Raw genomic sequence first — 27,614 nt, 5'->3', positions numbered from 1 at the left:
AAGATTAAAAAATTAGATGGATCTATAATTGAAATGGACTACACCACAGGGAACGGTGATGATGTAGACAGCCACCGTAGAAACCTCCCTATGCAAGCTTGTAGTTTATTTGAAATCCAGTCCGTTCATAAGGCGTTACCCACCATGATGAAAAGAGATCCCAAAAATAATAGGCATCTAAAACTCAGGTGAGGCACTCTTATGGAGTGAAATTAGAGGTTTCAGACATGATTTTACATTTTATTCCCGTGTTATAGTCCACCTGAAATTTGGATCAAGCTATTTTTTCTAATGTATGGTTAAAATGAGATTTATAAACAGATGGATTTGACAAACGTTTCATAATGGACCCCACAGAGCTCGGCTGTTCCAATCGCTACCTACAGTAGCAGGTGTTGAAAGGATTTCAGTCCTGGAACAAACCGCAAAGTCCCGACTCACTCGAACCGTCTTTATCACTCGAACCGTCTTTTCTCTAGTCTCCTCCCAAAATTTCAAACTCGGCCCAGATCCCATCTCTCTCCTATTGAATTCCCAAACACTCGCAAAACCCCCCCGATTTCACCTACAGTCCATGGATCTCTCTCTTCTCCTCTTCTTCTTATTTCAAGCGATGGCCGCAGCAACAATCGACGATGCTTTCGCGCCGATTTTCTCTCCTATCGTCGGTAATCTTGCTCTTCCAACTCTCTCTTTCTCTGCTAGGGTTTTGATTGACAATTTTTCGTTTTGGGGGTGTTTGGATGTGCGATTGCAGACAAGGCGTGCGATATAATTAAGTGCGGGAAAGGGAATTGCACGGTTAATCTCAACGAGACGTTTGGATTTGTGTGCGAATGCGATGAGGGATGGAAGCAATTTCATATCGGTGATCATCTCCGCTTCCTCCCTTGTGTTATTCCCAATTGTAAGATCTCTTCCTCTTTTTTTTATCTTTGATACTCTGGCAGAGTGTGATGGATGATAAGCGGGCACTTAGGAATCACTTAGCAATTGCATACATGACATACGAGTCAGTCAAATTGAACTGTCCAAATTAAGCTTGCTGATTTAGATGCGTCGTAAACTAAATTCAGACCTATTTGATTATCTAGCTATCGCATAGGTGGACATTTATTGGACAGCTGACAATGCTTTAAAATGCCAAACATTTCAACTACCACGTGTACACGAGTTAGAGGTTAGAATTGTTGGATCAATTTAATTTTGGGTGACGCGGATTGAACCGTGAACCCAACAGCACATCCCTAGTGACCGGACTTTGTGGGGCCCACCGTGATGTATGTGTTTTATCCACGCTGTTCATTCATTTTTCTAGATCATTGTAGTACATGAGCCTAAAATTGAAGCATATCCAAAGCTCAAGTGGACCACACCACATCAAAAAGTGGGGATGATGACATCCACCATTGAAAGTTTTCAAGGGCCCACCGTGTTGTTTATTTGCCGTCCAACCTGTTGATAATGTGGCACAGACCTGATGAAGGGAGCACAAATATCAGCTTCCGTGGTCCCAGGAAGTTTTCGACATTAGTATGGTCCACTTGAGCTTTGAATATGCTTCACTTGTGGGCTATGTCCTATGTTGAGGTCACCACCTAAAGGGTTTCCTGGGTTGGGTCCTGCCATGTGGCAGCTCGGCACAGGCAGGGTAGTACCCAATCTGAGTCCAGCTACATAGTATAAGGCTTATGTGGAGCCCGCCATTATATATCTTTTATCCAATCAAGCTGATATTTATATTTCCTCTTTATCTAAAGCATGTGTCACATTAGAAAGAAGTTAGGATGAGAAATAGTACTGGGAAGGTTTCTAGGGCGGCCGCGTTAACCCTATTGTTTCATATGATGCAGTCTACTTTAGATATGCTTTAATTTCGGGCTTATATCCTAAAATGGACAGAAAACATAGATAAAACACATACATCATATATAGTAGGCCTCATGGAGTCGAAAATTTTAGTTGGTGCGCCGACCATTAAAACCTTCCTAGGGCCCACCATAATGTTTATTTGTATCCAACCTACTGATAATGACACAATTTGATAAATGGAAAGCACAAATATCAGTTTGATACAGAATTTTTGTGGCCTTGGAAAGTTTTTAAAATGTGGGCATTCAATCACCGTCGTTTCATTTTTGGGCTTATGCCCCACAATGAGCTGGAAAAAATGGACTGACGGTGGCACGAATAAAACACATACATCCTAGCAGCCTACAGCGCCCAAGGATATACCTAGTGGCAGGGTCACCATACAATCTACTTCCGACCTGGAGACGGTGGATTACACGTTTTAGGATCTTTAAATTGAGTTAACGTCCCACGTGTGAAATTCTTGGGTGCCTGCTTAAGGGTGGCAATGGCCAGGTGGGTCACCTTCCTCGAGTCATTTTTGTCTAGCCCGACTTCATATCTGCTTGTCTTATATCCTACAAATATATTGTTAATAATGGATTAGAAACCATGCATCTTGAATGTAGACCGTTGATCAGGAGGATCGGAATCCTCTGCATCACCTAGATTAGGCAGACCATAAAACACCTAAGCTTTGTGAGTCCACATTTTGCATATGTAAAATCCACTCACATTAGGTGACAATCATTATTTGTACTGGAAATACAAAAGAAAAGCCCCATTAAAAATTCATATGGGCCACAACAATGGAAAAAAAAAAACTGTAAGACTGCTCGTAAAACCGCTAAGTTTTCCGGGTGTGGCCTGACTGAGTTCTGTTTCAGGATGATTTTTGTATTATTCTATTCATCCTATTGAGTTACGCTAGATAAACAGAACCGATGAAAGATAGCCCTACACACCTATGGTTGGCGTCCTATCCCAATTGTAACTTTTCGTGTGGCTCATCTAGGTTGTGAATCTAGCTGATTTTTTCCTTTGTTCGTAAAATCAACAAAGAATCTGATAGACGGTGTGGATTTCACATATACAACATGGTGGGTCCCACATACTTGATGTTTTACTTACTGCATCAGATAGGTGTTGCAGAGGATTCCAATACATCAATGGAACCGGGAGCTTGTGAATGGAGGTAAATGGGAAATTGAATTGGAGGGAGTAAATGGCTTATTTTGCTGTGTTTGGATGGGAGTAGATGAAACGCATTTGAAATTCAAATATTCTGTTTGGATGGGACTAAATGGGAGGAATTGAGAATTTTCAATATATTCACAAAAACATTAATGATATCCTAAATTAGCTTTAATATTAGTGTACATATGTGATGCAGGGATGAACGTGATGAGGTCGATCACCGTCTTCCTCAAGTATAGCTACTCCGAATCCACTAAACTTCTCTGGACTCCTCATAGAGACTTTTCGAATCCACGAGAAAAGAAAGCAAGAAAATAAAAATAAAATCTAATAAATTCAAAATTTAATTGATGATTAATAAAATAAATAAGTTCACAACCCTTTAAATAGGGATACCAAGCAATGAGAGAAATCAGAAGCAAACTATAAATAAAACTCCTAGAAATTCGGAACTTACTATAAATATTAATTTTACTTTTACTATTTATGTGCTTAACCATGTTATTCTCCTAATTATTCTAAGCACTTTTCATGTTGGACACAACTCCTAAAGCCCAATGGATGAAGAGTTATAATCAAACTAACACTTACTATTTATGGTAAAAACGGAACTAAAGTTGGAATTTGACTATTGATAGGATGGAATCTTGCAAATTTGGTGTGGGCAACCTAGCATAGCTAGGTTGGTTGGCTAAAGTAGCTCATCCTACCCCAAAATCATATATGGTACGTCGAGTAACTCATTCCGGTTTGCGAGATATGTCTGTTTTAAGGTTTTGACGGTCTTGATGGCTTCTGCCTCTAATCGAGCCTTTTCTGGTCCATCTTAGACATGGAAGTGTCCACGACCCGCTCTACATCAATATGTGATATGTAATAGATTGATTGTAATAGGCCCACCAAAAATTAAAAAAAATTGAGCCTTGGGTGAGCTACAAAGGTGAGGATAACAAACAAATATTTTTTTACACACTCACACCCCACACCCACACCCTCATACCACTGGTTGTCCACCACAATGGGTACTCGAACCCCATGACCACGTGTTGAAACTCTTGTGAATCTATCACACACAAGCAACTCGCCAATGCTTTTTAACTGTCCATTTAGATGGCCAGCCTTAGGATGATTTGGATCATTCCATTAGTGTGATTTTTGTGATGTAGCTGGTAATTGAATTGTTTCAGAGTATCACTAGCGTGCCATCTGTACAGCGGACATGTGCGTGGCACCACCTTTGTATACTCATGTCACCCCATTTACTTCCAAATCCTCTCTTGTGGAGAGGATGAGAGGATTTCATTTACATGCTCATTTACTCATATTTTATTTCATTTTCATGTATTTATTTCCATCCAAACACACATCAGACACCATTTACCTCCATATACTCTCAATTCCCTCCATTTATCTCTATTTACTAACATCTAAACGGCACGTGTTTGGAGTTAAATGCCTTTTTGGGCTCCCTTGGAGAGTTGCTACGCATGCATCCACTATACACGTGGTGCACTAATGATACTCCGAAACAAGCTAATCATCAGCTACATCACTAAAATCACACTAATAGAATGATCTAAACTGTCCTAAGTTAGTCGTACAAATGGACAATTTAAAAACATTGACAAGTCACTTATTTGTGATCCTTACGTTTTTGGCCCACTTAAGGCTCTCGCTCGTAATTTTCTCATTTTTGGCTTAGTATATATTTCAATGAGTTTATTACAATCATTTTGTCAAATATCATATATGTGCACTAATTTCATATATTAAAGTTTATTTAGAATATCGCATATGTTCATGTAAATATATTGACATTTTTAAATGCATTCCAATTCTTCCCTTTTATTCCATCTAAACATAATTTCACAAGTCATTTATTCCCAACGCATTTACCACTAATTCCATTTCCCATTCACAAGCTCCCAAACAGGTGAAAAAACGCACATGGTACTGTCATAAGCTTGATGAAGCCTCTGCCTGCTATTATCATATTGGATCAACTTTAGGAATTCTAATTTAGTAATTATATTATAACCATTGTTTGAAAATCAATGAGTCAAATAGGAACTCGGCTAGGTCAAATGCCTGGCCCCAAAATGCGAGTCAACTAGGAACTCAGCCGAGTTGACTTGGATAGGTCAAAAGCTTAGCCCATATTTAGAATGTTCATTGTGTCCAGCCTGAATCACGAGCAATTGTACCCATCCAATTCATGACTTGGAAAAAGGATAGTTATGGATAATAAGGCCAAATTAAGGATTGATTACATCATCTGATCAGTAAAAAAAATTTGCAAAGTAGCTTAAGAAACATATTCTGAACTTAATGGACAGTTCAGATTAATTGATTTGACTAAGTGAACTTAGGCCATTAGGAGCACTAACATTGCCCAAGAGCACTGGAACATTTCTTTACAATAAATATTTTAAATATTTTTCTTTTTGGCAAGATTTTTCTGATGATATCCAAAAAAAAAAAAACCCTCAAATTTTGAAAATCTAGTGAGAAATTTCTGGACAAAGAAAATGCCGTGAACAATAATTCGTTACCTTGTACTTTATAGTAGATATGTTTCTGCTGAGTCAGCTTATTTTATTCTCAGGGCTGTCAATGGACTGAGGCCAGTTGAACTTTTGGGTTTAGCCCACTTCAGGCTGAGCTTGGGCTGAAATACTACACAGGACCGGACCTAAAATTTAAGCTCGTTTATTAATTGGCTTAGCCTTAGGCTGCATCTGAGAGCCTGTCAGCCCAGCCCATTTAGGGTTTCAAGGTTTTTTTTTTTTTTTTTTTAAAAGATCATGCATGATTTTGGATGCCTAACAAAAAGCCTAGTTCTTGCACAAAAGATGGTGGCCGAGATGGGGCCAGAATCGGACCTAGCCATGTGTAATAATCACAGGCTGGGCTTGAGACTGCTTGTTTTGGCTCATCACAAGCTGGGCTGGGCTGGGCTTGGCAGACCTCAGCCTGGCCTGAACCTGGCCCAGCCATCTGTGTTCCCTTGCAAAATGGGTTGGCTCACTCCCACTCCTGCTTAAAAACCAAACACTATTAACTACTAGGCAAACAGTGACTCTTTTTTCTTTTTCTTTTTCTTTTTTTCCCATGATTTTACATGAAACAGATTTCCAAGCAAAAACGAGCCATAGCCAGGGCTGAACTGCCTAAAAAACAGGTTGAGGTCGCAAGCACTAAAGTCAAATATAGGAATAGCCTGGAGGTGCAACGCAAACCCAAAGTACTCTGGCGGGTCATAGAACAGTGTCATTGTTGGAAATAGATGGTCTGGATTCTTCTGAAGTTACAGAGGCATTGATGAATCCCATGATGCCAGGAGATCATTGCTTTGAACCAAAATGAAACTTTCCAATTCATAGCACAACAATCACATATGATTTCTCAAGGCAATATCACATCGCTCTTGAGCTCACCTTCAAATCCAGCTGCAAAAACAGTTCTGTTTTCGTCTATCATTTATTGCTATTGTGGATAACAATGTTGAAGGAAGATTAGGTAGATGGTTGCCAAATTCCCATTCTTACATGGCGACAGTAGCAAGAACCAACAAGGAAGATTGTGCACCACCAATATTAATTTGTAGAGTATGAACCATTGAAAATTTTCTTTTGAGTAGCTGAAATTCCACAATACACGGTATCTAAGATATGAAACATTCATACAGTTAAAAACCCAGTCAGACCATTTACTTTCTGTTTCTTTTATATTTATGTCCTTGCTGAGAGCGTCTTGTACCTTGCCACTGTCGCTGGTTTCACAGGTACTGTCAATTTCTCATGCGAGCAGTTACCAGCCCCTACTCCAGCAATACTGCCACCTCCCACAAATCATTCCATCTTCGACGGTAATCACCATTACCAATGACACCACCGCCAGTCATCACCTTCAGTTTATACTAAGTTTCATGTGTGTAGTCTAGCTTGTGAGTGGTCCTACTGTGGAGAAGGCACGTGCGTGAAGTCACCGGAGTCTGGGCATAGATGTGAGTGTAAAACAGGCTACGCCAACCTTCTCAATGACACCGACTTACCATGTTTCAGAGAATGTAAGAAAATCCACCCATAGTTTCAGAAAATTCCAATCTCATATGTTTACTATATCCAGTGTAATATTACCCATAATTGGCACATGAGAGTTTTGCTGTGGTTCCAGGCTCAATCGGAGCGGATTGTGTGAATCTTGGAATTGGATTGACAAATAGTTCATCTTCTACTTCACCGCCTACCTTCTCCGATAGTGGTGTTGCAGCAAATCAAGGTGAGGATGTCATGCAAATACTGTTTATAAGTTTTTTTTTTTTTTGAAAGATAAATCATTTATTAGGCATAACCGAAAACAAGCAAAAAAAGGAAACAAAACAGGAATTTTTTTTTAATTTATTTTTTAAAGCAACTACCCAGCCTCTAAGACTGAAGAAAAAAAAACCCTAGAAAAGAGCTAAGGTGCCTAGTCTCTGAAAAACATAAGCACCCCACCAAACACTCACGCATAGAAGACCTTCATATCTTTAAAACAACGATTATTTCTCTCTGCCCACATAACCCACATGACAACCATAGGGAGAGATTTTCACTCAGGCATTGTCCACGAAACCCCAGCCAAGTTGAGAGCTCTCCACCAAACATCCAAAGAGAGAACAGTGAAGGAAGAGGTGATCCGCACACTCTGCATCTTCAAGACACAACAAGCACACATTAGGCAGAATCATGCCTCTTTTCCTCAAGTTGTCAATTGTAAGCACCCGATTCTTGCCCACCAGCCACAAAAAGCTGCAACCTTATGAGGCACTCCATAAAACCAAACTGCTCAAGTATGACATCTATTTGACGAGGGCAGGAGAGCAAGAGAACTGTAAGGATCTCAAGCTTGCAATAGACCAGACAAAGGAATCTTCCGAGTTCAAGGAAGGGGAAAGACCCTGTAGACGAGAAAGAAGCGCCATAGTATCCAAAATTTTAGGATCAAAAAGATTTCTTTCAAACAGATGAAGCGAAAATTCCCCCTTCTCGCTCTCCAGGAAAAACAATCTGCCACAGAAATATTCAGATAGGGGGCACATAGCAGAAAGGGTAGGGAAAGCTTTTGAGATGGAAGGGGTGCCGCACCACAGATCAGACAAAAATCTGATCCTTGAACCATCGCCCAAGGAAAAAAGACATCCTTTGGAAAACTTTTGGGCCTAGCTTAGCTATTCCTTTCCATAAAAAGGAAGCTAGGTAGAGAGGAGGATTTAGTTCACCATCCTTAGGGAGACATCCCATATTTAGCAGAAATAACCAATCTCTAGATGTTGTCCTCACAACCAAACCTCCAAGCCAATTTGCCTAAGAGAGCCTCATTGACCAAATCCAGCCTCTTAATTCCCGCTCCACCCTCAAATGAGGGATAACAAACCTACTTCCAACTTAGAAGCGGGAATTTCCTTGAAGCAAAACCTCCCTGCCACAAAAACTTCCTGCAGAGTTTTTCAAATTTTGAGGACCAACTTGAGACAATGAAACAATAACAAAAAATAAATAGCCAGATTAGAAAGGGAGACCTTAATCAAAGTCAACCTACCACCCAATGAGAGGAATTGATTTTTCCAAGGAGAATTTCCTCTCCATACTTTCTATATGATCTTATCCCACAAAACCATAGGAGATTTTCCTGTATATAGAGAGACCCAAATATGTAGTAGGTAGGGATCCGACTTTACACCCCAAAGACTGATAAGTAGATATTACCTCCAAGGAGATAATTTCCTCTCCATCCTTTCTATGATCTTATCCCGCAAAAACAGAGGGGGTTTCCTATATATAAAGGAAGACCCAAAAATGTAGTAGATAGGGATCTGACTTTACACCCAAAAGACTCTGCTAAGATAGATATTACCTCCAAGGATAAATTTATCCCAAAAAACTAACTCATGGACAAATTCACATTCAGACCTGAGACCACTTCAAACCAACAAATCGACATGCTTAAAGAAACCACTATGAATTCTCGTTGGCTTCACAAAACAACAATGTATCATCAGTAAACTAAAGGCGACAGATGCACTGAGAAAAATTCTGTACCTAGAATCCCCTAAAGAGGCCTGCATCCGGACCTGACTAATACAGAGGACCCCCATAGGCCCTAAAGAAGCCAAAAGGAGAACCATTGGTAAGGACTGAAAACTGAGCTGAGGAAACACAGGATTGGGTCCAAGCACTCCATTATCTCCAAAACCCAACTTATCCAACATGTAGTCCAGAAAGGACACCAGTCTATATGATCATGCCTTTTTGAGGTCAAGCTTACAATGAACTCCCGACCCACCCACCTTGCTGCAAAAGCCCAGACATTCATGGGCTACAAGAACGTTTCCTTTTTATTTTTAATTATCAATTTATGGTATCTTGATTTTTTTTTTGGATACAATTACTTTTACATTTTATATCGCTAAGTTGGAATTCAACTGTGACCTAGGCACTGCAAGCATGTTGACAATTCCATGGTTCATGTCTCATGATCATGGACACCCAAAATAACACATACATGGCTGACCTTTTCTTTTTCTTTTTTCTTTTTTTCCATTTTTTCTTAAACCCAGCTTACTCAGGTCTATTGGGGAACTTGCTCTGGTTGATTGGCTTAATGATTTCTCTACTACTAATTCCATGGATATAGAGCCCAAAGGATTAGTATAAGGTCTTCTCCCTTTTATACCGCTAGTCTACACCGAATAGTTTTCTTTCTTATGTAAAATTCAGAGTGTGAGTTTTGTAAATATGTCCTGATTCTGACCATCAAAACAAGGAGGGTCCAATGCTTTTCCCATTTTTGAATGCCATGATCCAGGACACTCGAATAATGAGGGAGCATCTGTATACAGACATTTAGTAACCATGAATTTTCTTTGAGCATCTTCTGTTGATGGGAACTGAATGTGTTTTGTTATCATCTTTTGTAGTACATGCTTTCTTTTGTAAACACAAATGTAGTGAAAGTAAACAAACCATCCCATCTCAATTTGTATTTGATACATGGCTTAAAGACTCGTCCAAGTCGACATGGACTCAATCAGACCAGGATCGAGTTGATACCATGAGGCCTGCAACACAGCAGACTCAGGCCGACTAGGAGTCACTTGAAAGTCGGTTGAGCTAGTCCAAGACAGTCCCATGCAACTCCACCCTACCTGAACCTTGTGTGTGTGTGTGTGTGTGTGTGTGTGTGTGTGTGTGTGTGATTTTCCATTTTTTGCCCCCCAAACCCTAGATCAAGATATTATTGATGTCTCTAGAGATGATTTAGGGGTCTCCCATCAATTTTTTAATTAATAAAAGTTTTTTATTAAAATAATAATAATTAAATTCCTACTTGGCATTTCAACACAAGAATTGATATTTATTGCATTTTGTATCACATATTAACTACATTTTATCTTACATTAGTGTAGGTATCATTTTTTTAATTTATTTTTTCTTTGTTTTATTCTATTTTGAGGAAAAGGGGGGGCAACTCAGACTGACTCGGCCTGAGTCACCTCAAGCTCATCTGCTGCGACTCAACTGAGACCAAACAAGTCAGTCCAAGTCTCTTAATCTTGAAACCATGATTTCATGTGTTCCACACAAGCTCTGGGTTCATGTAAGAAAAGTCAGGCATCAACATAAGACACGGTGAGGGAAAGAAAGATGTTTGGGATCTGATGCCAATGCTCTACTATTTCAACTGCCAACTCCAAGAGATCTTGTCCATATGAATCACATCATGGGAGAGGAGTATGCCCCAAATGGACACCCTTCTGATAAATTGAAGAGATTCTATAATATTCTACCCAGACAAACTTGAAACCCTCACTGCCCGCACGATCAATTGGTTAAATGTTTCCTCAACACCACTCAGGAACCACATGGATGAATCACAAGCACAATCACATGAACTGACGTTTGTGTAAAATACACACAACAATGACCAATTCACAGGGCAAAAACATACCAGAGCTAGGTTTCTTCTCTAATAATTGAAGAAAATCTGTCAAAATTATAGATTCACATAAAGATTCCAACAAACCCTTTTTTTTCTTTTAAAGATTAACTCCCTTTACATTTTTCCCGAACCCCCTCTTTCATTTCCACTTTTCATCCATTTTCCGGTAGTTCTTACTCCGTTCCACATGAGATGCCTCCTTCCATTTCCTAATCCCGAACAAATCAGACATTTCCATTCCCAGCCTTCCAACTAAGAGATGAACCAGCTAAAGGGTTAGCTTTCCTCTTAAATCACAAAGGTCCAAGTCTATCAGGGTCAGCTTGAGCCTAGCTACTGAGTGTGGTATGGAAGATCCTCTTAATCTAAATCCTTAGTATACATGGCAAAGATTGGTTACAACTCAAATCTATTAATCATTTTAAGATATTTCTGAAACAATGCCACGTTAAATTTGTGGCCTGATTGGTATGATCACTATAAATTCTAAAATGTTAATAGCTCTAGAGTTCAAGACACCAGTGATGTAGGGCTCGCACCTCCTGACTGAGATCCCTTGTTCTCTAATCTTTATCTAACTTAAGGATTTTAATTATCATAGGTCAGAAACACTTCTGTAGAAAACTTTAAATACCAACAAGAACAGCAAAAGCACTCCCCCCCCCACAAAATTAAAAAATTAAAAAATGAGACAGGCTCCGAGACCTGCCAACAGGACTTTTGCCCACATGAGATTGGGTATTTTCCTTTTGGTACATGTGCACATGTTCCTCATCTGTGAATCATCCACCCCTTCGTCAGGCAGGTTTCACAATGAATATGCTTTGACCCGAAAAAACAACAGTCCATTCATTAGGTGAACCACGTGGATTAGAAAAATATCACCAACGGTCCATCTACTTATGTATGTGTAGCCCACTTTGGGAGTGTAAGAGCCTCATGATTGGACTAAGGAGGGCCATTTTATGAATGGCCCAAATTTTGCACATACTGCATTCGAAAGTTTGTGAAAAGAAAGCCCTCAACCTAGAGGGCGAGGGTCCCATTCCTTTCATCCCACTCTCAGAATTTTAGTTTAAGAACTCCAACACAAGGCCATACCTTCATCATCCACAGTTGTCCTCCAATCCCTTCACAAAATCCAATGTTCCAAAGTGGTGAAAGTCCTGCATCCAATTCCCAAAAAATGACAGAACTCTCTTCTTTCCTTAAATCTGTAATGAGTAGAGCAGTTGCAACTTCATCTCCAAATTATGATTTCGTTTCTTACAGATCCCCACAAGACAGCAAAAGGCAAGCCCCCCAAAGATTTCACCTCCTGTTATGGAAAGGGACCAATGATCAAGCATTCAACAACATGGAGAAAGAAAAACAAAGGCCCCTTTGGAGGTACAAGGAATGAAAAGATGATGAAATTTCTCCAACATGAAATAGATACATGCCTCTTTGGGAATTACAGCAACCGCGCAAAAACTCAAGAAGTAGGTAAAATATCATTCCTATGCAGAACCCTGTAAAACACTAACAAAGAATATCCCAAGCCTTCCATCTCAACATTACAATCACCACAAACCTCAGTAATAACACAACCAGCCTCCCTATTTCATCCTCTAAGAGTCTTTCAAAGCTTATGCCATTGCACCACCTTAGCATGCCTCCTCCCCAAGTAATCTCTTAATGCATGGTCTTCTGCAATGGCATTGCTTCAAGAAACAAATTGGAATTGGTTACAGAAGAAGATCCCAAGACTTCCCATCTCCAAACCCAACAATTCACACCATTACCTAGAAAATACATCAACGAAAGCCAAGGTAATAACCTGATCACTATTTCATCATCCTCAGCTCTTTGAAAGTTTACAGCATTCCACGACCAAACCTCCCCACCTCCCCAAGCAATCTGTAATGCATGTTCTTCTTCAACATTGATTCTTCCAGAAACAAATCAGAATTACTTACAGAAGAAACCAGAACATATGATGGTAAAAAGGCATCAAATGAGTCAATGGGTCATGAAAGGGATAACATGAACAAGTGGATCAACCTATATCAGTAGAAGTCAGGAGAAAAACCTTAATGACAGGAAGTTCAATCAGAAGAAAGGAAGCAGTGCTTTTTCCTTAAGAAAGGACATGCTAAAGAATTTTTATTTCGAAAGAAAACAAAGTGTATAGAAGATAATCCTGTAGGTGTCCAAAGGTCATATATCAAGATATGGCGATTTACAGGCGTAGAGATCATTCACTCGCATGAAGCTGCTAGATTATATATCCCTCTGCAACAATGGTTGTTACTCCATCGAGATTTTGATGGATTGTTAAAAAGATGTCAAATTTTTAGTTGGGGAAGGGGCAACACAGTATTCTAGATTATGTCCCCCTGTAGCTTCCTTCTCCATTGCAACAGTCAAGCATAGACTTTTATTTTGGGTCAATCGCAGCCTCAACAGGATAATGGCTTGATTTCATTGTTATGGATCAAATTCTTGAAAATGTCATAATTCATTGCCTATGAAGTCCACAGACACAACTCATGTCGCAGATTTATTCTTCAAGGAGGCATGTCAGTCATACATGTATTCTGAAAGACTATTGTCTCAAATTGTTATGAGAAAGTCCACAGACATCATTATCACTTTTGGCATGCATTCTGGAGAAAAATGTATAATATGTTGCAGTATTCCAATGTCTGACAGATGCAGACCAATGGTAAGACTAAGATGACTGAAAGGAGAATGTGAAATCTACTATGCTGCTTGGCAGGTGATTGGGCAATGACATGGGAATTGGAATTAACAGTGACAACAAGCAGAATCACATAAAACAATTCTATCAACCATACCACCAAGAGTCAAACTTTTGACATATCCCTAGCCACCTCCCAATTGGTACAAGCTAAACTTTGATGGAACTCAATTGGGAATCATGGGCCAGCTGGCTTGAGTGGGAATTTTAGAGATCATCTGGGTTCATATTCTTACTTTCTCGGGCCTGGTCAGTCATCAGGATTCTGATTTTCCGGAGGCGACTGTTATGCTTCAAGGCATTAAAATCACCAAAGTTTTTATTTATTTATTTATTTTTAGATCCTTTTTTTTTCTCTAAGAAATCTTCAAGGATTTGATTCACAACAATGGGAATAAAGATTTTTTGAATTTCTAGTTTCCAACAGTTAATGAAGCTGAGATAGATCGTTGCAGAGGAGAAAAACATTTGACTCTCCTAGTATATCATGTTAGTTGATAAATTCATAATCAAAAGAGAGGCAAAGAACCTGTAATATGTGTAAAGGCGGAAAAGGGTCAACTAAAGTAAACTTTCAGTCATCAAGTACATATACAAGCAAGGCTAACATACTCCTAACAATTACCTAATGGGTACTCAGTACCAATGCCTCTTTTAATGGAGGCAGCAAAGGATCAGGCAGAGACTGCAAAACAGGGGACAAGATTCAACACACAAACAGAAAATCTCTGCCATTAATAACAAACGCGTGGTCTTCCAGTAAAACCTGCACTGAGAGTGTCTGTCCCTGTCTCCAAACAACGACTACACCGACCAACCCTACCAAAAAGATCATTTGCATGTGAAATGCTTGAGATGGATTAGATTTGCTGTTACCTGAAATGACGCTGGATGGTTACTAACTTCCCACCAATCTCCTCCCTCGGGCATCTATCCAAGCAAACTATCATGCTGGAAGACAGCAAAATCTGGAGCCTTAACAACTCTACCAGTTCCCAGTAAAAAGCCCCAAAGATGCCCAATTTCTTTGCAGTTCATCAAGAGAGTGAGATTTTGATTTTTTTGAGAAAAATAACATGATCCAGAACGTGCCCCACTGTGTCAGTGATCCATTGGTCCTAGTATCAAAGTGACCCTCATCACATGACAGCCTTCCAAAAACACCAAGAAAATATATGGCAAACAAATCAAGTAGTCCAAGGTTATAGATCAGAAAATACTATACCAAAATCAAAAGGCACAATGGACCAAGTGAACAAACTTGATAGTTGACACAAACATAGCTAGTAGCAATGTTCGAAATATCGGTATCGCGATACGTATCGCATCCTTGGTATATAAATACATATCGGTTATCGCACGGTATTATATCGTTTGTATCGGGTAATTGATGCAGGACATTAAAATTAAATATGATATGCAAGATTTTAGGCTTTAGATCATACTAATTTTGAAACAATTACAAAAATTCCACATCCCACATAAAGTCAAGCATTCAACAAGGAGAATCTACATGGGTCAACGCCTACACATGTTAGGGCTGGATCAATTAAAAATTATAAACCAAACAATGCTCAAAGGAGAGTAGATTCATCCACTCTTGTAAAGGATTATTCCTCAATACAAGGGATTCACACGTTTCAATTCAGGAAAGCCTAGGGTTTACAAAAGTGGAATATAACTTGGAATTTAAGATTATCTATGGTTAGGGTTAGGGAAATAAGGTGAGAGAGGGGTGAAACAGCGGAGAGAGACGAACCCGAGGTGATCCACATGTGTGGACAACGGCCCGGGCCTAACCCACATGCGTGGGATCCTGCCCACACGTGTGGGGCCCACAAACCCAAAAAGGGTCAGCTTGGGTCTGGTCGGCTAGGGGTGGGCCACCTACACACCAAGTTTTAGGTTAATCCAACGTCCGGTCTATGCACAGTGCTCCGCCGAAGTTTCAGCCCTCCTGCAGGGCCTGATTCTGCAAATCTACTGTAAAGGAAGGAATGGGTGCAACAAGAGGTGGATTTGAAGCATGGATGGCTGTGGGAGATGAGAGATATTGATGGTAGGAGATGGGGGCAATTTGAGATGGGTGTGGCTTCGCATCATGGTAGTTAGCCTTTCAAAGAAGGGAGGGTTTCGCACACAATTGGATTTCCACAACTCAGAAAATTAGAGAAGCAGGAAAACTCAAAATTTTATTCATAATATTCAATGAAAAAAAACCTACATAGGGTTGCCTATTTATAAGAAAACCTTAAACCCTAAAAGTCGCACCATGTGCGCACACTAAGACTTAGAGATGAAGTAAAAAAAATAACAACTAATCAACGCAATCAAAACCGTTCATGATGTTTCTAATAGCAATAATAACCAAAACTCAAAATCCTAGATCATCTAGGGTAGTGGGCCCCAATCATGAAATCCAATGGTGGGATCCACATGATGATCAAGTCCACTCCAATGATTCATAACACAACCTCCTAAGAGGTCATCCATAGATGTTGTCGTCGATCCAGATCGATAGTAAGGCCTTCCTCCTCCTTCAATACGTGAATAGGGTGGGAGGCATGCGTGTGCGCATGATGTCCCCATCAGTAATTTATCACTTTTTGAGAAACATTGGGAAACATTGATAAAATGATTGAATTTTTAAATGAAACTTCAAGGTTGTTAAAAAAGAAAAATCTTAATACACACTTTAAGTCATAGCATCTCAAAGAAGAAATGCACATTACCCTCGTAAAGGCCGATACATGTAGGTAACGGCCATGACTGATACACGATACGGGGGTGAAATAGGGCAGTTGGTTTTTTGGGACCGTATCAGCCGTTACGGTGGCCAAGCATAACAACCATTACCCCCGTAACGGTCAAAAAACAACCACTTCTTTTCTATTTAAATCCATATTTCTTCCCTCTCTCTCTTTTTTTTCTTCTTTTTTTAAAAAAAAATTCCAGAAACTCTCCTAGATCATTTTACAATATATTTTGACCACTCTTACTATAGTTTTTAATATTAAAATCATGAATTAAAGCAATTTGAGCAAATAGAAGCTTCGATGGCCTTTTTTTTCCAAAAAATTGAAAAAGTAGTATTTATGGCTTTTTTCTTATTTCTAGTTTTAATGCTTGATTGTGATGTGTAAACATTAGATACATATAATCATGTTCACAAATTCGCTAGACAACCCAATACAACACTCACCAAAGAGTAGACCGTTACACTACCACAAACATGTTCAAAATAAATTTAAAAAAAAAAAAAATGAATACATATTTGGAATACTTACATTATTCTTAATTTTCTAAATATTTTTTCAAAATTTTTCAGGCAAAAGAAAATTTTCAACCATTACAGTGATCGTAACAGTCGTTACACCCTTGTATTGGCCGCTACAGCTGATACCAGTTTCGGTAATGGTGGTGACTGTTACAGCCATTGTTACCAATACGAAATACCTTGTATGCGCTATCTGACTAAACTAATGCAACTATATTCAAATTGAACGCATAACATTTAGAGTGCATGTGATGATCATTTAATCAAACACTCCTAAATATTTCGAAATTAGTCTCAATTGACAACTAGTTGAAGAGAAATTTCGAAAAAAATAATATTTTAATAAAAAATTTTATTAACTTTTTAATTAAAAATGTTTTTATTTTCCGAGAATTGACAAATACTTAACAAATCAGTAGATCAACCCTCATACATGCTTGATTGCATGTTTGAAGTACGACATACATTGCAAGCGATTTGAGAGAAATTGGAAAAATTTTAAATTTTTCCTAATTTTTACCAAATTGGACCACCTACATTCAAATTTCAGAATTAGAGTGTATGTGATTATCATTTCATCAAATTTCATCAAATACTCCTAAATACTTCGAAATTAGTGTCAACTGACAAGTGGTTGAAGGAAATTTTTGAAAAAAAAAATGGAGAACATGAATAATCAATGGATATCAAAATCAAAGCTCCAACTCCATGATTTTTCATGTAAAACATAAAGAGCCAATGGATTTGTAACCATTTGACACTGATTTAACATAATTTGAACTAACAAAAGGGAGATCGAAAATTGAAAATGCACACGGATCGAACATGTGGGATACATCAACACTATTTGTGCGTTTCGTATCACACAGGTGGGATACAAGATATATTGTGGGACATATCGGCCGATATCGTCAATATTTAAAACATTGGCTAGTAGAACAAAAACAAGGCATGTCTTTGGTACGTTTTCTAAAGATTAAAAATAATAATAATAATAATAATAAAATCTTGGCTTCTTGCCGAAATTTAGGTAGAACTTCGAATTCTCTATCAACAGTTCTACTCCTGATCCCAAAAGAGACTCCCCGTATGGAAAAGGAAAAAAGGTTGATTTCTTATTTTCCATCAGCAACAGACATGGAACGGGACGAACTATGATAGAAAGAGAAACAAATGAAGTGCAATGGTACTATGCATGACCACACATGCAAAACTACATCTAGCTCTATACTCCCCCTGAAGCCAGAGGATGTAACAAGTCCAATGAAGCTGATGACGACAATAATAATAATAAATCAGCAAGCCTATCCTCAAATTTCCAATATCCATTTTCACTTCCTTAGAAGACATTTTTTCACTGAGAAAATGAGATTTGGCTTGAATGTGTTTGGTACATCATGTTTGATCACCGAAAATATGGATTGCAACCAGTGTTCGAATTATCTCCGATATTATCGAAATATATCCAATATTATCTTTATCTCCAACTCAGCAATACCGATAACGCTGGTAGTATCAAAAATTCCAAGTACTAGTAATGTATCGCTAAGTATTGCCAGCGTATCAATATTGCTAATGTAATTGTCAATATTTTCAACTATGTAAATTCTAAGTGTTGCTTGAATTGCCAATGCATCAATATCACCAATGTATCGCCAATATTTTCGACTATATAAATTCTAGGTAATGTTTGCATCATAAGTGTATCAACGATATTTCAATAAGATCACCAACGTATTGATATCATCAAAATTTTGTTTATTAGAAAACAAAAAAAATTCAAAATTTTTTTCATGGGCACATGGTTGTATGCAATGTTCAATTTGTCATTGATAATATTGATAATATCTCGATATTATCGTTATCGCAACATGCGAGATATTGAGACCGCAATCTTTCTTTTCCTTTCCAATTGTTGATGATTTCTTGGTAAAATATCATGTGTTGATATTTTGCAATATCAATGGATGTTTGGATGGTTAAATAGGCCAAAGGGGATGGTTGGACTGATTTCTTACAACAGCATATGCTTTTAAGGCCCCATTAAGTGGAAACTTGTTATGTGTGTAGTCTTTTTATAAAAAAAAAATTTCTAAATATGCAAATATGTACATTTTAACTTCTCCTGAAGTTTCGCTGAAAATTCCACTATTTTTCCCATGTTTCCCCGCATTTCCGGTTATCAGCGATATTGATATTGTTTCCATATCCCTAGCCAGCGAAACTTATAACAATACCGATACTTCAAACACTGATTGCGACCAAGTTATCGTAATGGAGTTCGATCGAAAGAGCAACAGGAATTCCCAACTCCTCCAGTCTTGAAGTTTTGCAACACACAATGAGAAAGAAAAGAAAAAAAAAAAAATGTTACACTACAATTGAGTGATTTGGTGAGACTACTAACAGACAGTGTTGTCAAAATCATTATCGAATCACAAATTGTGATAGGGGCTGGTCCAATCGCAAATTGTATCATAAATTGTAAGACTTTTTATGATTTTCTTAAAATTTTGAAAAAAAAAAATGTAAAAAATATAAACTAAAAAATAAAATAAAACAAAAAACTCATCGATCAATCATGTTGAAAAAGTAGCATTTGATTTTGTAGCTAATGAAAAAAGATATTTTGATTTCTAACCATCATTCTACATAAGTCAACATGATTGTAACCACCCATAAAAACATTCCAGAGAAGTCATACATCAATTTGGTGTTTTGACCAGTTAAGAAGTAAGAAATCATAAAAATAAAGCTCTGATGCTCCGATTTAACGTTGAACGGAATATATATATATATACCATTTAATGTCTAATAGAGAACAAAATAAAATAATTTACCTTTTCCTCTTTTTTTCTTTTTGAAAGGTTTTTTCCTAAACCATTCCTAAAGCCCCCACCAATTTATAAACATAAAATGAAAGCCAAGTGAAGCTTCAAATAGAAGAGAACAAGTATAATTTGAATCGTAAATTGTAGGATTCAAGTAATATAATCATAGAATTCACATAAAAAGGGATTCAAGGTGGGATTCAAATCATTTTGCTTAAGATTCGACTTAAATCATATATCGTAAACATAAATCATGGGGTTTTGACAACGCTGCTAACAGACAACCAATTAACTGACAGATTTGGAACATTAAAAATCAAAAGATAGAGACAATGAAGGGGTATATAGATTATACCTATTCACTCAACAAGGGTATAGGACCAATCAGCAATCTTCATTCGAGCAGTGTTAGATAACAAGGAATAGGAAGAAAACTGAGAGTTTCATACGAATCATATGATCTGAAGCCAGAATCTATGATCCAGGATAGACTCATAGAAGATGTAGAGACTAAGCAGGGTAAGGCAGATATACCTACCTGATTAGAAGCAGAATGAAGTGATGAAGAGGCACTTCAAGAACAGTAAGACAACGACTGAGCTCTGAGATCTCATCATAGGATAATTTGTTGGAAACACCTGAGTAAGATATGTCATATAACTCAATGTGAGCACCCCTTTTGCCTTCAGCAGATGCAGGATAAGCATCCCTTGGAAGACAACCAACAAAACTCCAGCATGTCTCCCTCGTATCACTGTCAGTCCACTGTGTGTACAATACAGGTTGTCCATTTCTTTTCTTTTTTCTTTTTCTTTTTTCTTTTTCTTTTTTCTTTCTTCAAGGTAATAATTTTTTTTAAAAGATGAAACCGGTCGTCTGTTTCATTGTTCAAAACAATACCATAACGACACCCAACATCATTGCGAACACCACCACATCCCATATGAACACTATGATCACCATATTCACTAGATCAACTGCCAGTCCGCCACGGCCTGACAACTGTGTAACTGACCACCATCACCTTTTCCACCAACACCACGACCATAAGAGACTACCAAGGCAGATCGTTCAGTGATACTATTTGCAACTAGCATAACTTTTCAACAGCTCCCTTCTTGCTAAAACAATGAGTAAATTGTCCTAATTCTCAACTGAGAATCTGAGTACAAATCGTCTCATACTTTGGACTATGACCCTCCCAGCATATCAATCATTTGTTATTCTTCTATCCTAGCTCTACATATATCATCACATGGGTTGATGGATCAATGGTGACAATGGTTCTCAAGCCACATTCCATGGAGAGTTGTGTAATAATCTCCTTCCATCCCTCCCTCTGGTGGGCTGAAATACCTTCACAGCATTTTCCTTCTAAGAAAAGGAAAAATAAAAATAAATTACATGATTGTTATATTTTTTGCCTCCCAGACTGCATGGGCTAGATCGTCTGCACTTCGTTCAACAGATTTACCATCTAAATAGCCTAATTTCTAAGGAACTAGCGTCCCCATCATATCATAACCGAAGCGTCACTTGTATTTGACAACATACCTTCTGCTGAACTTCTGCCCTCATCCATAAACAAAAACCACTAAAAACATCCCTAGATAGTAGCATGGATCTAAAATAAATCCAACACAATCCCATCATCACAAAAGTGGCATAGTTTCCACGTCAATGCTAGAACATCCCTAAACACTTTGACCAAAACAAACAACCCCAAATATCACCCCAAACAGCCACAAAAAATCATAAAACACCATATAGAATCACCAACATGGGAGTTTAAACCAAAACAGCCCCAAAAAAGTACAAAATAAGGCTTGTGTGGCAAGATCCCCCCACAAAAGACATCATGATTCCGTCAAATCTCAGAAGAGTCACATGATTCTTGTTTGTGGGTTTGCAATTTGTCAACTGAGACAAATGAATGCAAACAAACCCCTCCTAAAACTCCAGAAAAAATGGCACAAGCATAATACTAAAGTCAATTTTTTATTTTTTTTATTTTTTTATTTTTTTGCTAATTTCCTCTAGATCTGAAACAACCACTTAAATTTTATTGAAAAATCTTGAAAAACAAAACACCAAAAGCTTCCTCTAAAATCATCCTCTACCAGGCTCTGTAACTTTTTTGTCCTTCATAGGACCATCCATCAGACCGGTATGCTGCTTACATAAGTTGTGCAGATTGGTGACATCAACAACAGGCCCACTGATGTTGATTTCGCTAGTGCAGGATAAGGAAAATGCCCTAATACCAATTTAATTTGAAGGGCCTTCAAATATGTGTGCGTGCGAGCCAATTTAATTTGAAGGGCGCGCGCGCGCGCGTGTGTGTGTGTGTGTGTGTGTGTGAGAGAGAGAGAGAGAGAGAGAGAGAGATTTATGGTAAACATTGTGTTAATCTAACTGACTAACACTCTCAAATTAATCCAAAGAGAGAGAATAGTATAATACTCCTTATGATCTCACATGCATAAGTACATCTATCTCCACACTCCTCACCCTCAACACATACCAATTAGTCATTTCATCTTTTTTCTGAAAAGAAAACAAAAGATTAGATTCCAAAAATGATAGGGTCTGTTCGAGGGGCCAACAAACATGGAGCATACTAAGAGTTTGACAGCCACCCTTCATCAATGAGAGCTCTACACTTGAGAATGAAGTGAGGGTGCACTGCCATAAAAAAACTAGTTTTTATGTATTTTCTCCCTACAGGCCGTAACATGTGTTTCAGCACTCGGTTGTCAGAAGTGACCCATTGGTTAATATTCAAGTGAAGATTATTGCCCACAAAGGTAGCAAACTGGACTGAAATTTTGGAAGCCCTTTCTTATGATGAACTGTTCAGATTTTGGTGGCCTGGCACCCATATACAAGTGTGTCAGAGATGAACAATCACTTGATCTCACTACTGTTTTTTTTTTTCCTATAATAAGGGGGCAACAAGCAGCTTTCCCAACAAATGCCACAGGTTGTTGTAGATTTAATGGAAAATGAAAATGAGTATCACCCAAGCATGCTCTAATGGTAAGATCTTAATCTTATGCATTTCCAAAAACATCTCCATCCTTTCGTAAGGGTTATCTGCAAACTAACAGAGGAGGAATCTCGAGTGAAGAGTCAAGAAACACATCCGGAATCTGATCACCTAAATGCTGACTAACCCAGGCATTTGAATATTGACTCCCACTTAAACAAACCAAAAGGCCCCACATTAAACAATCCATTCCTCTGCCTTCCCTTTCCATAACATACACAGGCCCTCATTTCCAATCACAAATGAAAAGAATCAATACCTATCAAAAGCTGATTTTCTCTTTGATTTTGAGGCCTCCAAGAGTTGACCCATTCCCATCTCCCACACTGTCAATTGTGCCAGTACTTTTTTGTCTTGCTTGATTCTTTTTTTTTTTAGTTGTAAATGGCAATTAATTGTGTTCTTTTATGTCTAGGGCCATTCTAGTCCCTTTATATATTAGCCTGTATACCTCTTGATGGAATGGAACTTTATTCACATTTTACCAAATCCGTAATTTGCATTCGTCTCACATATGTTTCTAGCCCTTACAAAAAGAAATCTGACTCGTAGAACTTTCTTCATGCTCATGACTTGTGAAGATATTGCGGAAGAAAGTAATTGCAAAATCTGTTAGTAATCAATTAGCTAACTTGTCGGCAAACCGTATTTCGGAACATTAAAAAATAATAATAATAATAATAATAATAATAATAAACCATTGCTTATCAAATTATCAATTAAGCCATGAGATTCAACAAAACTTGAGTTGAATTTGATTCACTAGGAAAGTTCTACAAACAAATGTACTGAGTACTAAGGCTGCTAGATACAATGTCAGCCAAACAATCTGCTATGAGATTTGCACTGAATCTCAGTTACAAATGTTGCTGAGCAGGCCTCTAGAGTAAATTACATTCATGGACATCAAATGAGAAACCAGATAAATACATCAACCAGCTCAGTAGATATATTTTATAAACTTATTCAACAAAGGCATGTGTTGACCTTCAGCTGCCTCTACTGATCTAATATCTTTAAAAAGAAAGATCTATTATCAACCAAAGAACAAAAGCAGATAACAAGTTACAAGAGTGGATTTTTAGATCGTTGGATCTTACAAGAGTGGTGAAGCATAATGGCCTGTTTGGATGACTGTTAACTGACGTTATTACCCAAATCACCTCTTGGCGTGCTTGGATGACACCTTTCCCAGAACACCATCATTTCCAAGCTAGTTCCCATTTGTGCAGAACTGGGCAAAGAACCCTTTTCCACTCTCAAAAAAAAAAAAAAAAAAAAAAAAGTCCTTTTTATCACACAAGCGACCACACTTGGCATTCTACAGGCTTCGCTTCCACAGTAGCTCGGTCTCTTCTCTTGGCTCAGTGGTAGACACTGTGTGTCTCATCTCTAAGGTCTTGGGTTCAAGAACCCATGCGTGAGTGGGGTGGTAGTGTGTGTGTTTCTCACCTTTCAACAAAAAGAACTTCCACAATAGCTCACCATCATTTCAAAAATGGGGGTGATTAATTGTACTTACATGTAACATTCCAGACCATCAAAATCATGGAGCGCATTGGGGATGGAGCATATCTTGAAAGCCACACTAACCAACCATTCCTAATGCCGCAACCAAAATGAATACCAAAAGAAGTTGTAAATTTTCTACCAAAAAGCAGATGTTCATCAGTTGGGCCTGTGCATGCATGCGTTATCCATACCATCGAAATTGTAGGGCACCCTGTGGATGGAGCATATTCTTGAAAATCACACTAACAAACCAATCTTAATGTTGCAATCGAAATGCAGATCTAAACAAGTTTTTAAAAAATAAAATCCTACCAAAAAGCAGTGGTCCATCGGTTGGGCCTGCGCGCACATGAGCTATCTGGACCATCGAAATTGTGTGGCACACTGATATTCTTGAAAATCACACTAACCACCCAATCCTAATGTTGCAATCGAAATGCAGACCTAGAGAAGTTACAAAATTTCTACCAAAAAGCAGATGTTCATCAGTTGACCCTGCCCATGAATGCGCTGGGGCACACTGGATGGAGCATATTCTTGAAAATCACACTAACCAACCAATCCTCATGTTGCAATCTAAAATGCAGGCCTAAAGAAGTTACAAAATTTCAACCCAAAATAACAGTTGTCTATCACTTGGGCACATTATCCACGCCATCAAAATTCTGGGGCGCACCATGGATGGAGCATATCTTGAAAATCACACTAAGGGCCTGTTTGGATGCCTGTAAGTTCTTTTAAGTTGTAAGTGACTTACCTGTAAGTGACTTACAGGTGAAAGTTACTTACAGGTAACCTGTTTGGATGTAAGTTGTAAGTCACTTACAGGTAAGTTACTTTTTCTGTTTGGATAACCTATAAGTTACTTACAGGTAGAAAGTTGTATATTCACATCGAGCATATCTTAGATTGGGGAATCGTTCTAAAATGTTATAATCATATAAAAAAACATGAGATCAAATATGTTATTTTGTTAAGTCCGTCAAGATGAGTATTTGAGATAATTATTAAGCTAAAACAATCATCAAGTGGGCTATAAAAGTGGGCCCACGAATTCAAAAAATCTATAATATGGAGTAATAACTCAATTTAAGCATTGAGAATAAACTTAAAAACATTAATAGAAAATCTAGTAATTAAATTACTTGCATTCCAACTGTGCAATCTGATGTAATTTCCAAGGGCCAGCGCATCATCAATCCCACTCTATCATCAAAGTTTTTCTCATTCTCTAATGAGGAGTTTGATGCTCAGGATCTAAGAGATTCACAAACACTGATGTAGATCGTTAAATTACTTGCATTCTAACTGTGCAATCTAAGAGATTCACCAACACTGCGAGTACATCACAGGATCACCAACCACAGGCCACAGTCTCTGATGGTTTCATGGGATGCTGCATCACATGGTCCGTTCGGATTAGAGGCCCATGACACGTGTGAAAAAATACGCAGGTGCGTATAAGTGACTGTTTGGATGCCAGCGTGCCTTATAGAGTAACGTCAAACCACTCCCGTTTTCAAAGGAGTAAAAAAGGGTACATGAAACCCTACCGTTGTAAGAGGAGAAGAGACGGAAGACAGTAACTGCAGCGAGAGATTGCAGAGACGGAGAGAGATTTGGTGGGTTGGTGCGTTTCTCCCTCTTCCCCTCTTTTTAAAAATCTGACCGTTGAGCCTGTAAGTGACTTACAGGGAAGTGACTTCCCACCCCCATCCCCCTGCAGTTTTTTGGTAGATTTGCCTGTAAGTGACTTACAGGTGATTTTTCTCCCCCAAACACCACCTGTAAGTGACTTCCCTATAAGTAACTTCCCACTTACCCAACTTACAGGCATCCAAACAGGCCCTAACCCACCAATCCTAATGTTGTAATCAAAATGCAGACCAAGAGAAGTTACAAACTTTCTACCAAAAGCAGCCATCCATCAGTTGAGTGTGCCGACACAGAGATTTGTTTATATCTTTTCTTTAGATGAGATGAGGTTCATTTAGATAAAGAACATCCCCTCCATTATTTCCCTCTATTAGTGACAAGAAGGGTTTTACAACAATGCAATCATAAAACATCAAAAAAGGCTGCAAAATTTCCAAATAAGAAAGGCCAGAAGAGAAAGAAGATAGTTTTAAAACTCTTACCCATCTCTCAAAGCAGCTCACTTTGACTTCACACTCACTCCTTCCTTCCCCGCAATGATGACGGCGCTAGCCATGTCGAGAAACAGCCCATGTTCCACCACCCCTTCCAATGCCGATATCTCCTTCCCAGCGGCCCCTGCATCCTTGATTGGCGTCTTGAAGTAGAGATCAACGATGTAGTTGGAATTGTCAGTCACGTATGGCTTCCCATCCCCATCCACCCTCAGCTTCGCGTCACACCCTTCTGCCTTGAACAGCTCCTGGAGCCTGGTCTGGTTGTACTTCCAGCAGAACTGCACAACCTCGACGGGCATTGCAAGGCCACTCCCACCGAGACCAGACACGAGCTTCGTTTCATCGACAACAACAACGAACTCGGCAGACGCAGCTTCCACCATCTTCTCCCTCAAGAGTGCCCCGCCGCGGCCCTTGACGAGGTTGAGGTAGGGGTCGACCTCATCGGCGCCGTCAATGGCGAGATCGATGCGGGGGTGGTCATCGAGGACGGAGAGTGGGATACCAAGGGAGGCAGCTTGTTCGTAAGTGCGCTTCGAGGTGGGGACGCCGACGATGTCGCGGAGCTGGCCCGAGCTGAGGAGCTCACCGATCTTCGCCACAACAAATGCAGCGGTGGAGCCGGTGCCGAGCCCGAGGACCATACCACTGCGGACGTACTCGACCGCCTTGTCGGCGGCGAGCTTCTTGAGGTCGTCTTGGGTGAGGGCAGCGGGCGAAGGGGAGGAGAGGGCGCGGATGGACATGGGGGTGCGCAGGTTAAGGCGGGAGGGGGTGCGCAGGATAAGGGCATGGTGGGATTTGAGGGAGGGAGGAGAGAGGAGGAGGGATAAGGTGGCTGCCATGGTTGCGGTTGGGGTTGTGGAGATGGGGATGAGAAATGGAAGGTGGGTTTTTTTTTTTTTTTCTCTCTCTCTCCTCTCTCTTCCTTCCCACCCTTTTGTTGTGGTTGTTGCTGTTGTTGTTTTGAGGTGTGATGTGGATTTTTGGTGGGAGAGTGATGGAGATTGGGAAGGAT

General features: G+C 39.0%; 2 protein-coding genes across 6 annotated transcripts; one reads left to right on the top strand and one right to left on the bottom strand.

Annotated features, from left to right (window-relative positions):
* The first annotated feature begins 439 nt into the window (after positions 1-439).
* LOC131233854 (uncharacterized) lies at positions 440-13,252 on the top strand. Of its 3 annotated transcripts, none has more exons than XM_058230670.1 (7): positions 440-668; positions 758-907; positions 6,833-6,916; positions 6,992-7,117; positions 7,225-7,329; positions 12,304-12,516; positions 12,969-13,252. In XM_058230670.1, the coding sequence occupies exons 1-7, from the start codon at positions 575-577 to the stop codon at positions 13,058-13,060; spliced, it is 864 nt and encodes a 287-aa protein (XP_058086653.1). In that variant the 5' UTR covers positions 440-574; the 3' UTR covers positions 13,061-13,252. The 3 variants fall into 3 exon arrangements, with proteins under 3 accessions (XP_058086653.1, XP_058086654.1, XP_058086655.1); XM_058230671.1 differs by having other exon boundaries at positions 441-668; positions 12,304-12,420; positions 12,969-13,248; XM_058230672.1 differs by lacking the exons at positions 12,304-12,516; positions 12,969-13,252 and adding an exon at positions 9,650-9,962 and having other exon boundaries at positions 443-668.
* On the bottom strand, positions 12,428-27,614 carry LOC131233856 (probable ribose-5-phosphate isomerase 3, chloroplastic). 3 transcript variants are annotated; one of them, XM_058230674.1, is made up of 2 exons: positions 26,582-27,614; positions 12,428-12,815 (listed from the first exon to the last, which is right to left on the bottom strand). In XM_058230674.1, the coding sequence occupies exon 1, from the start codon at positions 27,439-27,441 to the stop codon at positions 26,599-26,601; it is 843 nt and encodes a 280-aa protein (XP_058086657.1). In that variant the 5' UTR covers positions 27,442-27,614; the 3' UTR covers positions 12,428-12,815; positions 26,582-26,598. The 3 variants fall into 3 exon arrangements, with proteins under 3 accessions (XP_058086657.1, XP_058086658.1, XP_058086656.1); XM_058230675.1 differs by lacking the exon at positions 12,428-12,815 and adding an exon at positions 14,314-14,925; XM_058230673.1 differs by lacking the exon at positions 12,428-12,815 and adding an exon at positions 14,314-14,892.

This window comes from Magnolia sinica, chromosome 18 (assembly GCF_029962835.1).
Source record: "Magnolia sinica isolate HGM2019 chromosome 18, MsV1, whole genome shotgun sequence".
Classification (NCBI taxonomy): Eukaryota; Viridiplantae; Streptophyta; class Magnoliopsida; order Magnoliales; family Magnoliaceae; genus Magnolia; species Magnolia sinica.
Note: the sequence above shows the minus strand (reverse complement) of the source record. Positions and strands in the feature narration are given on the sequence as shown.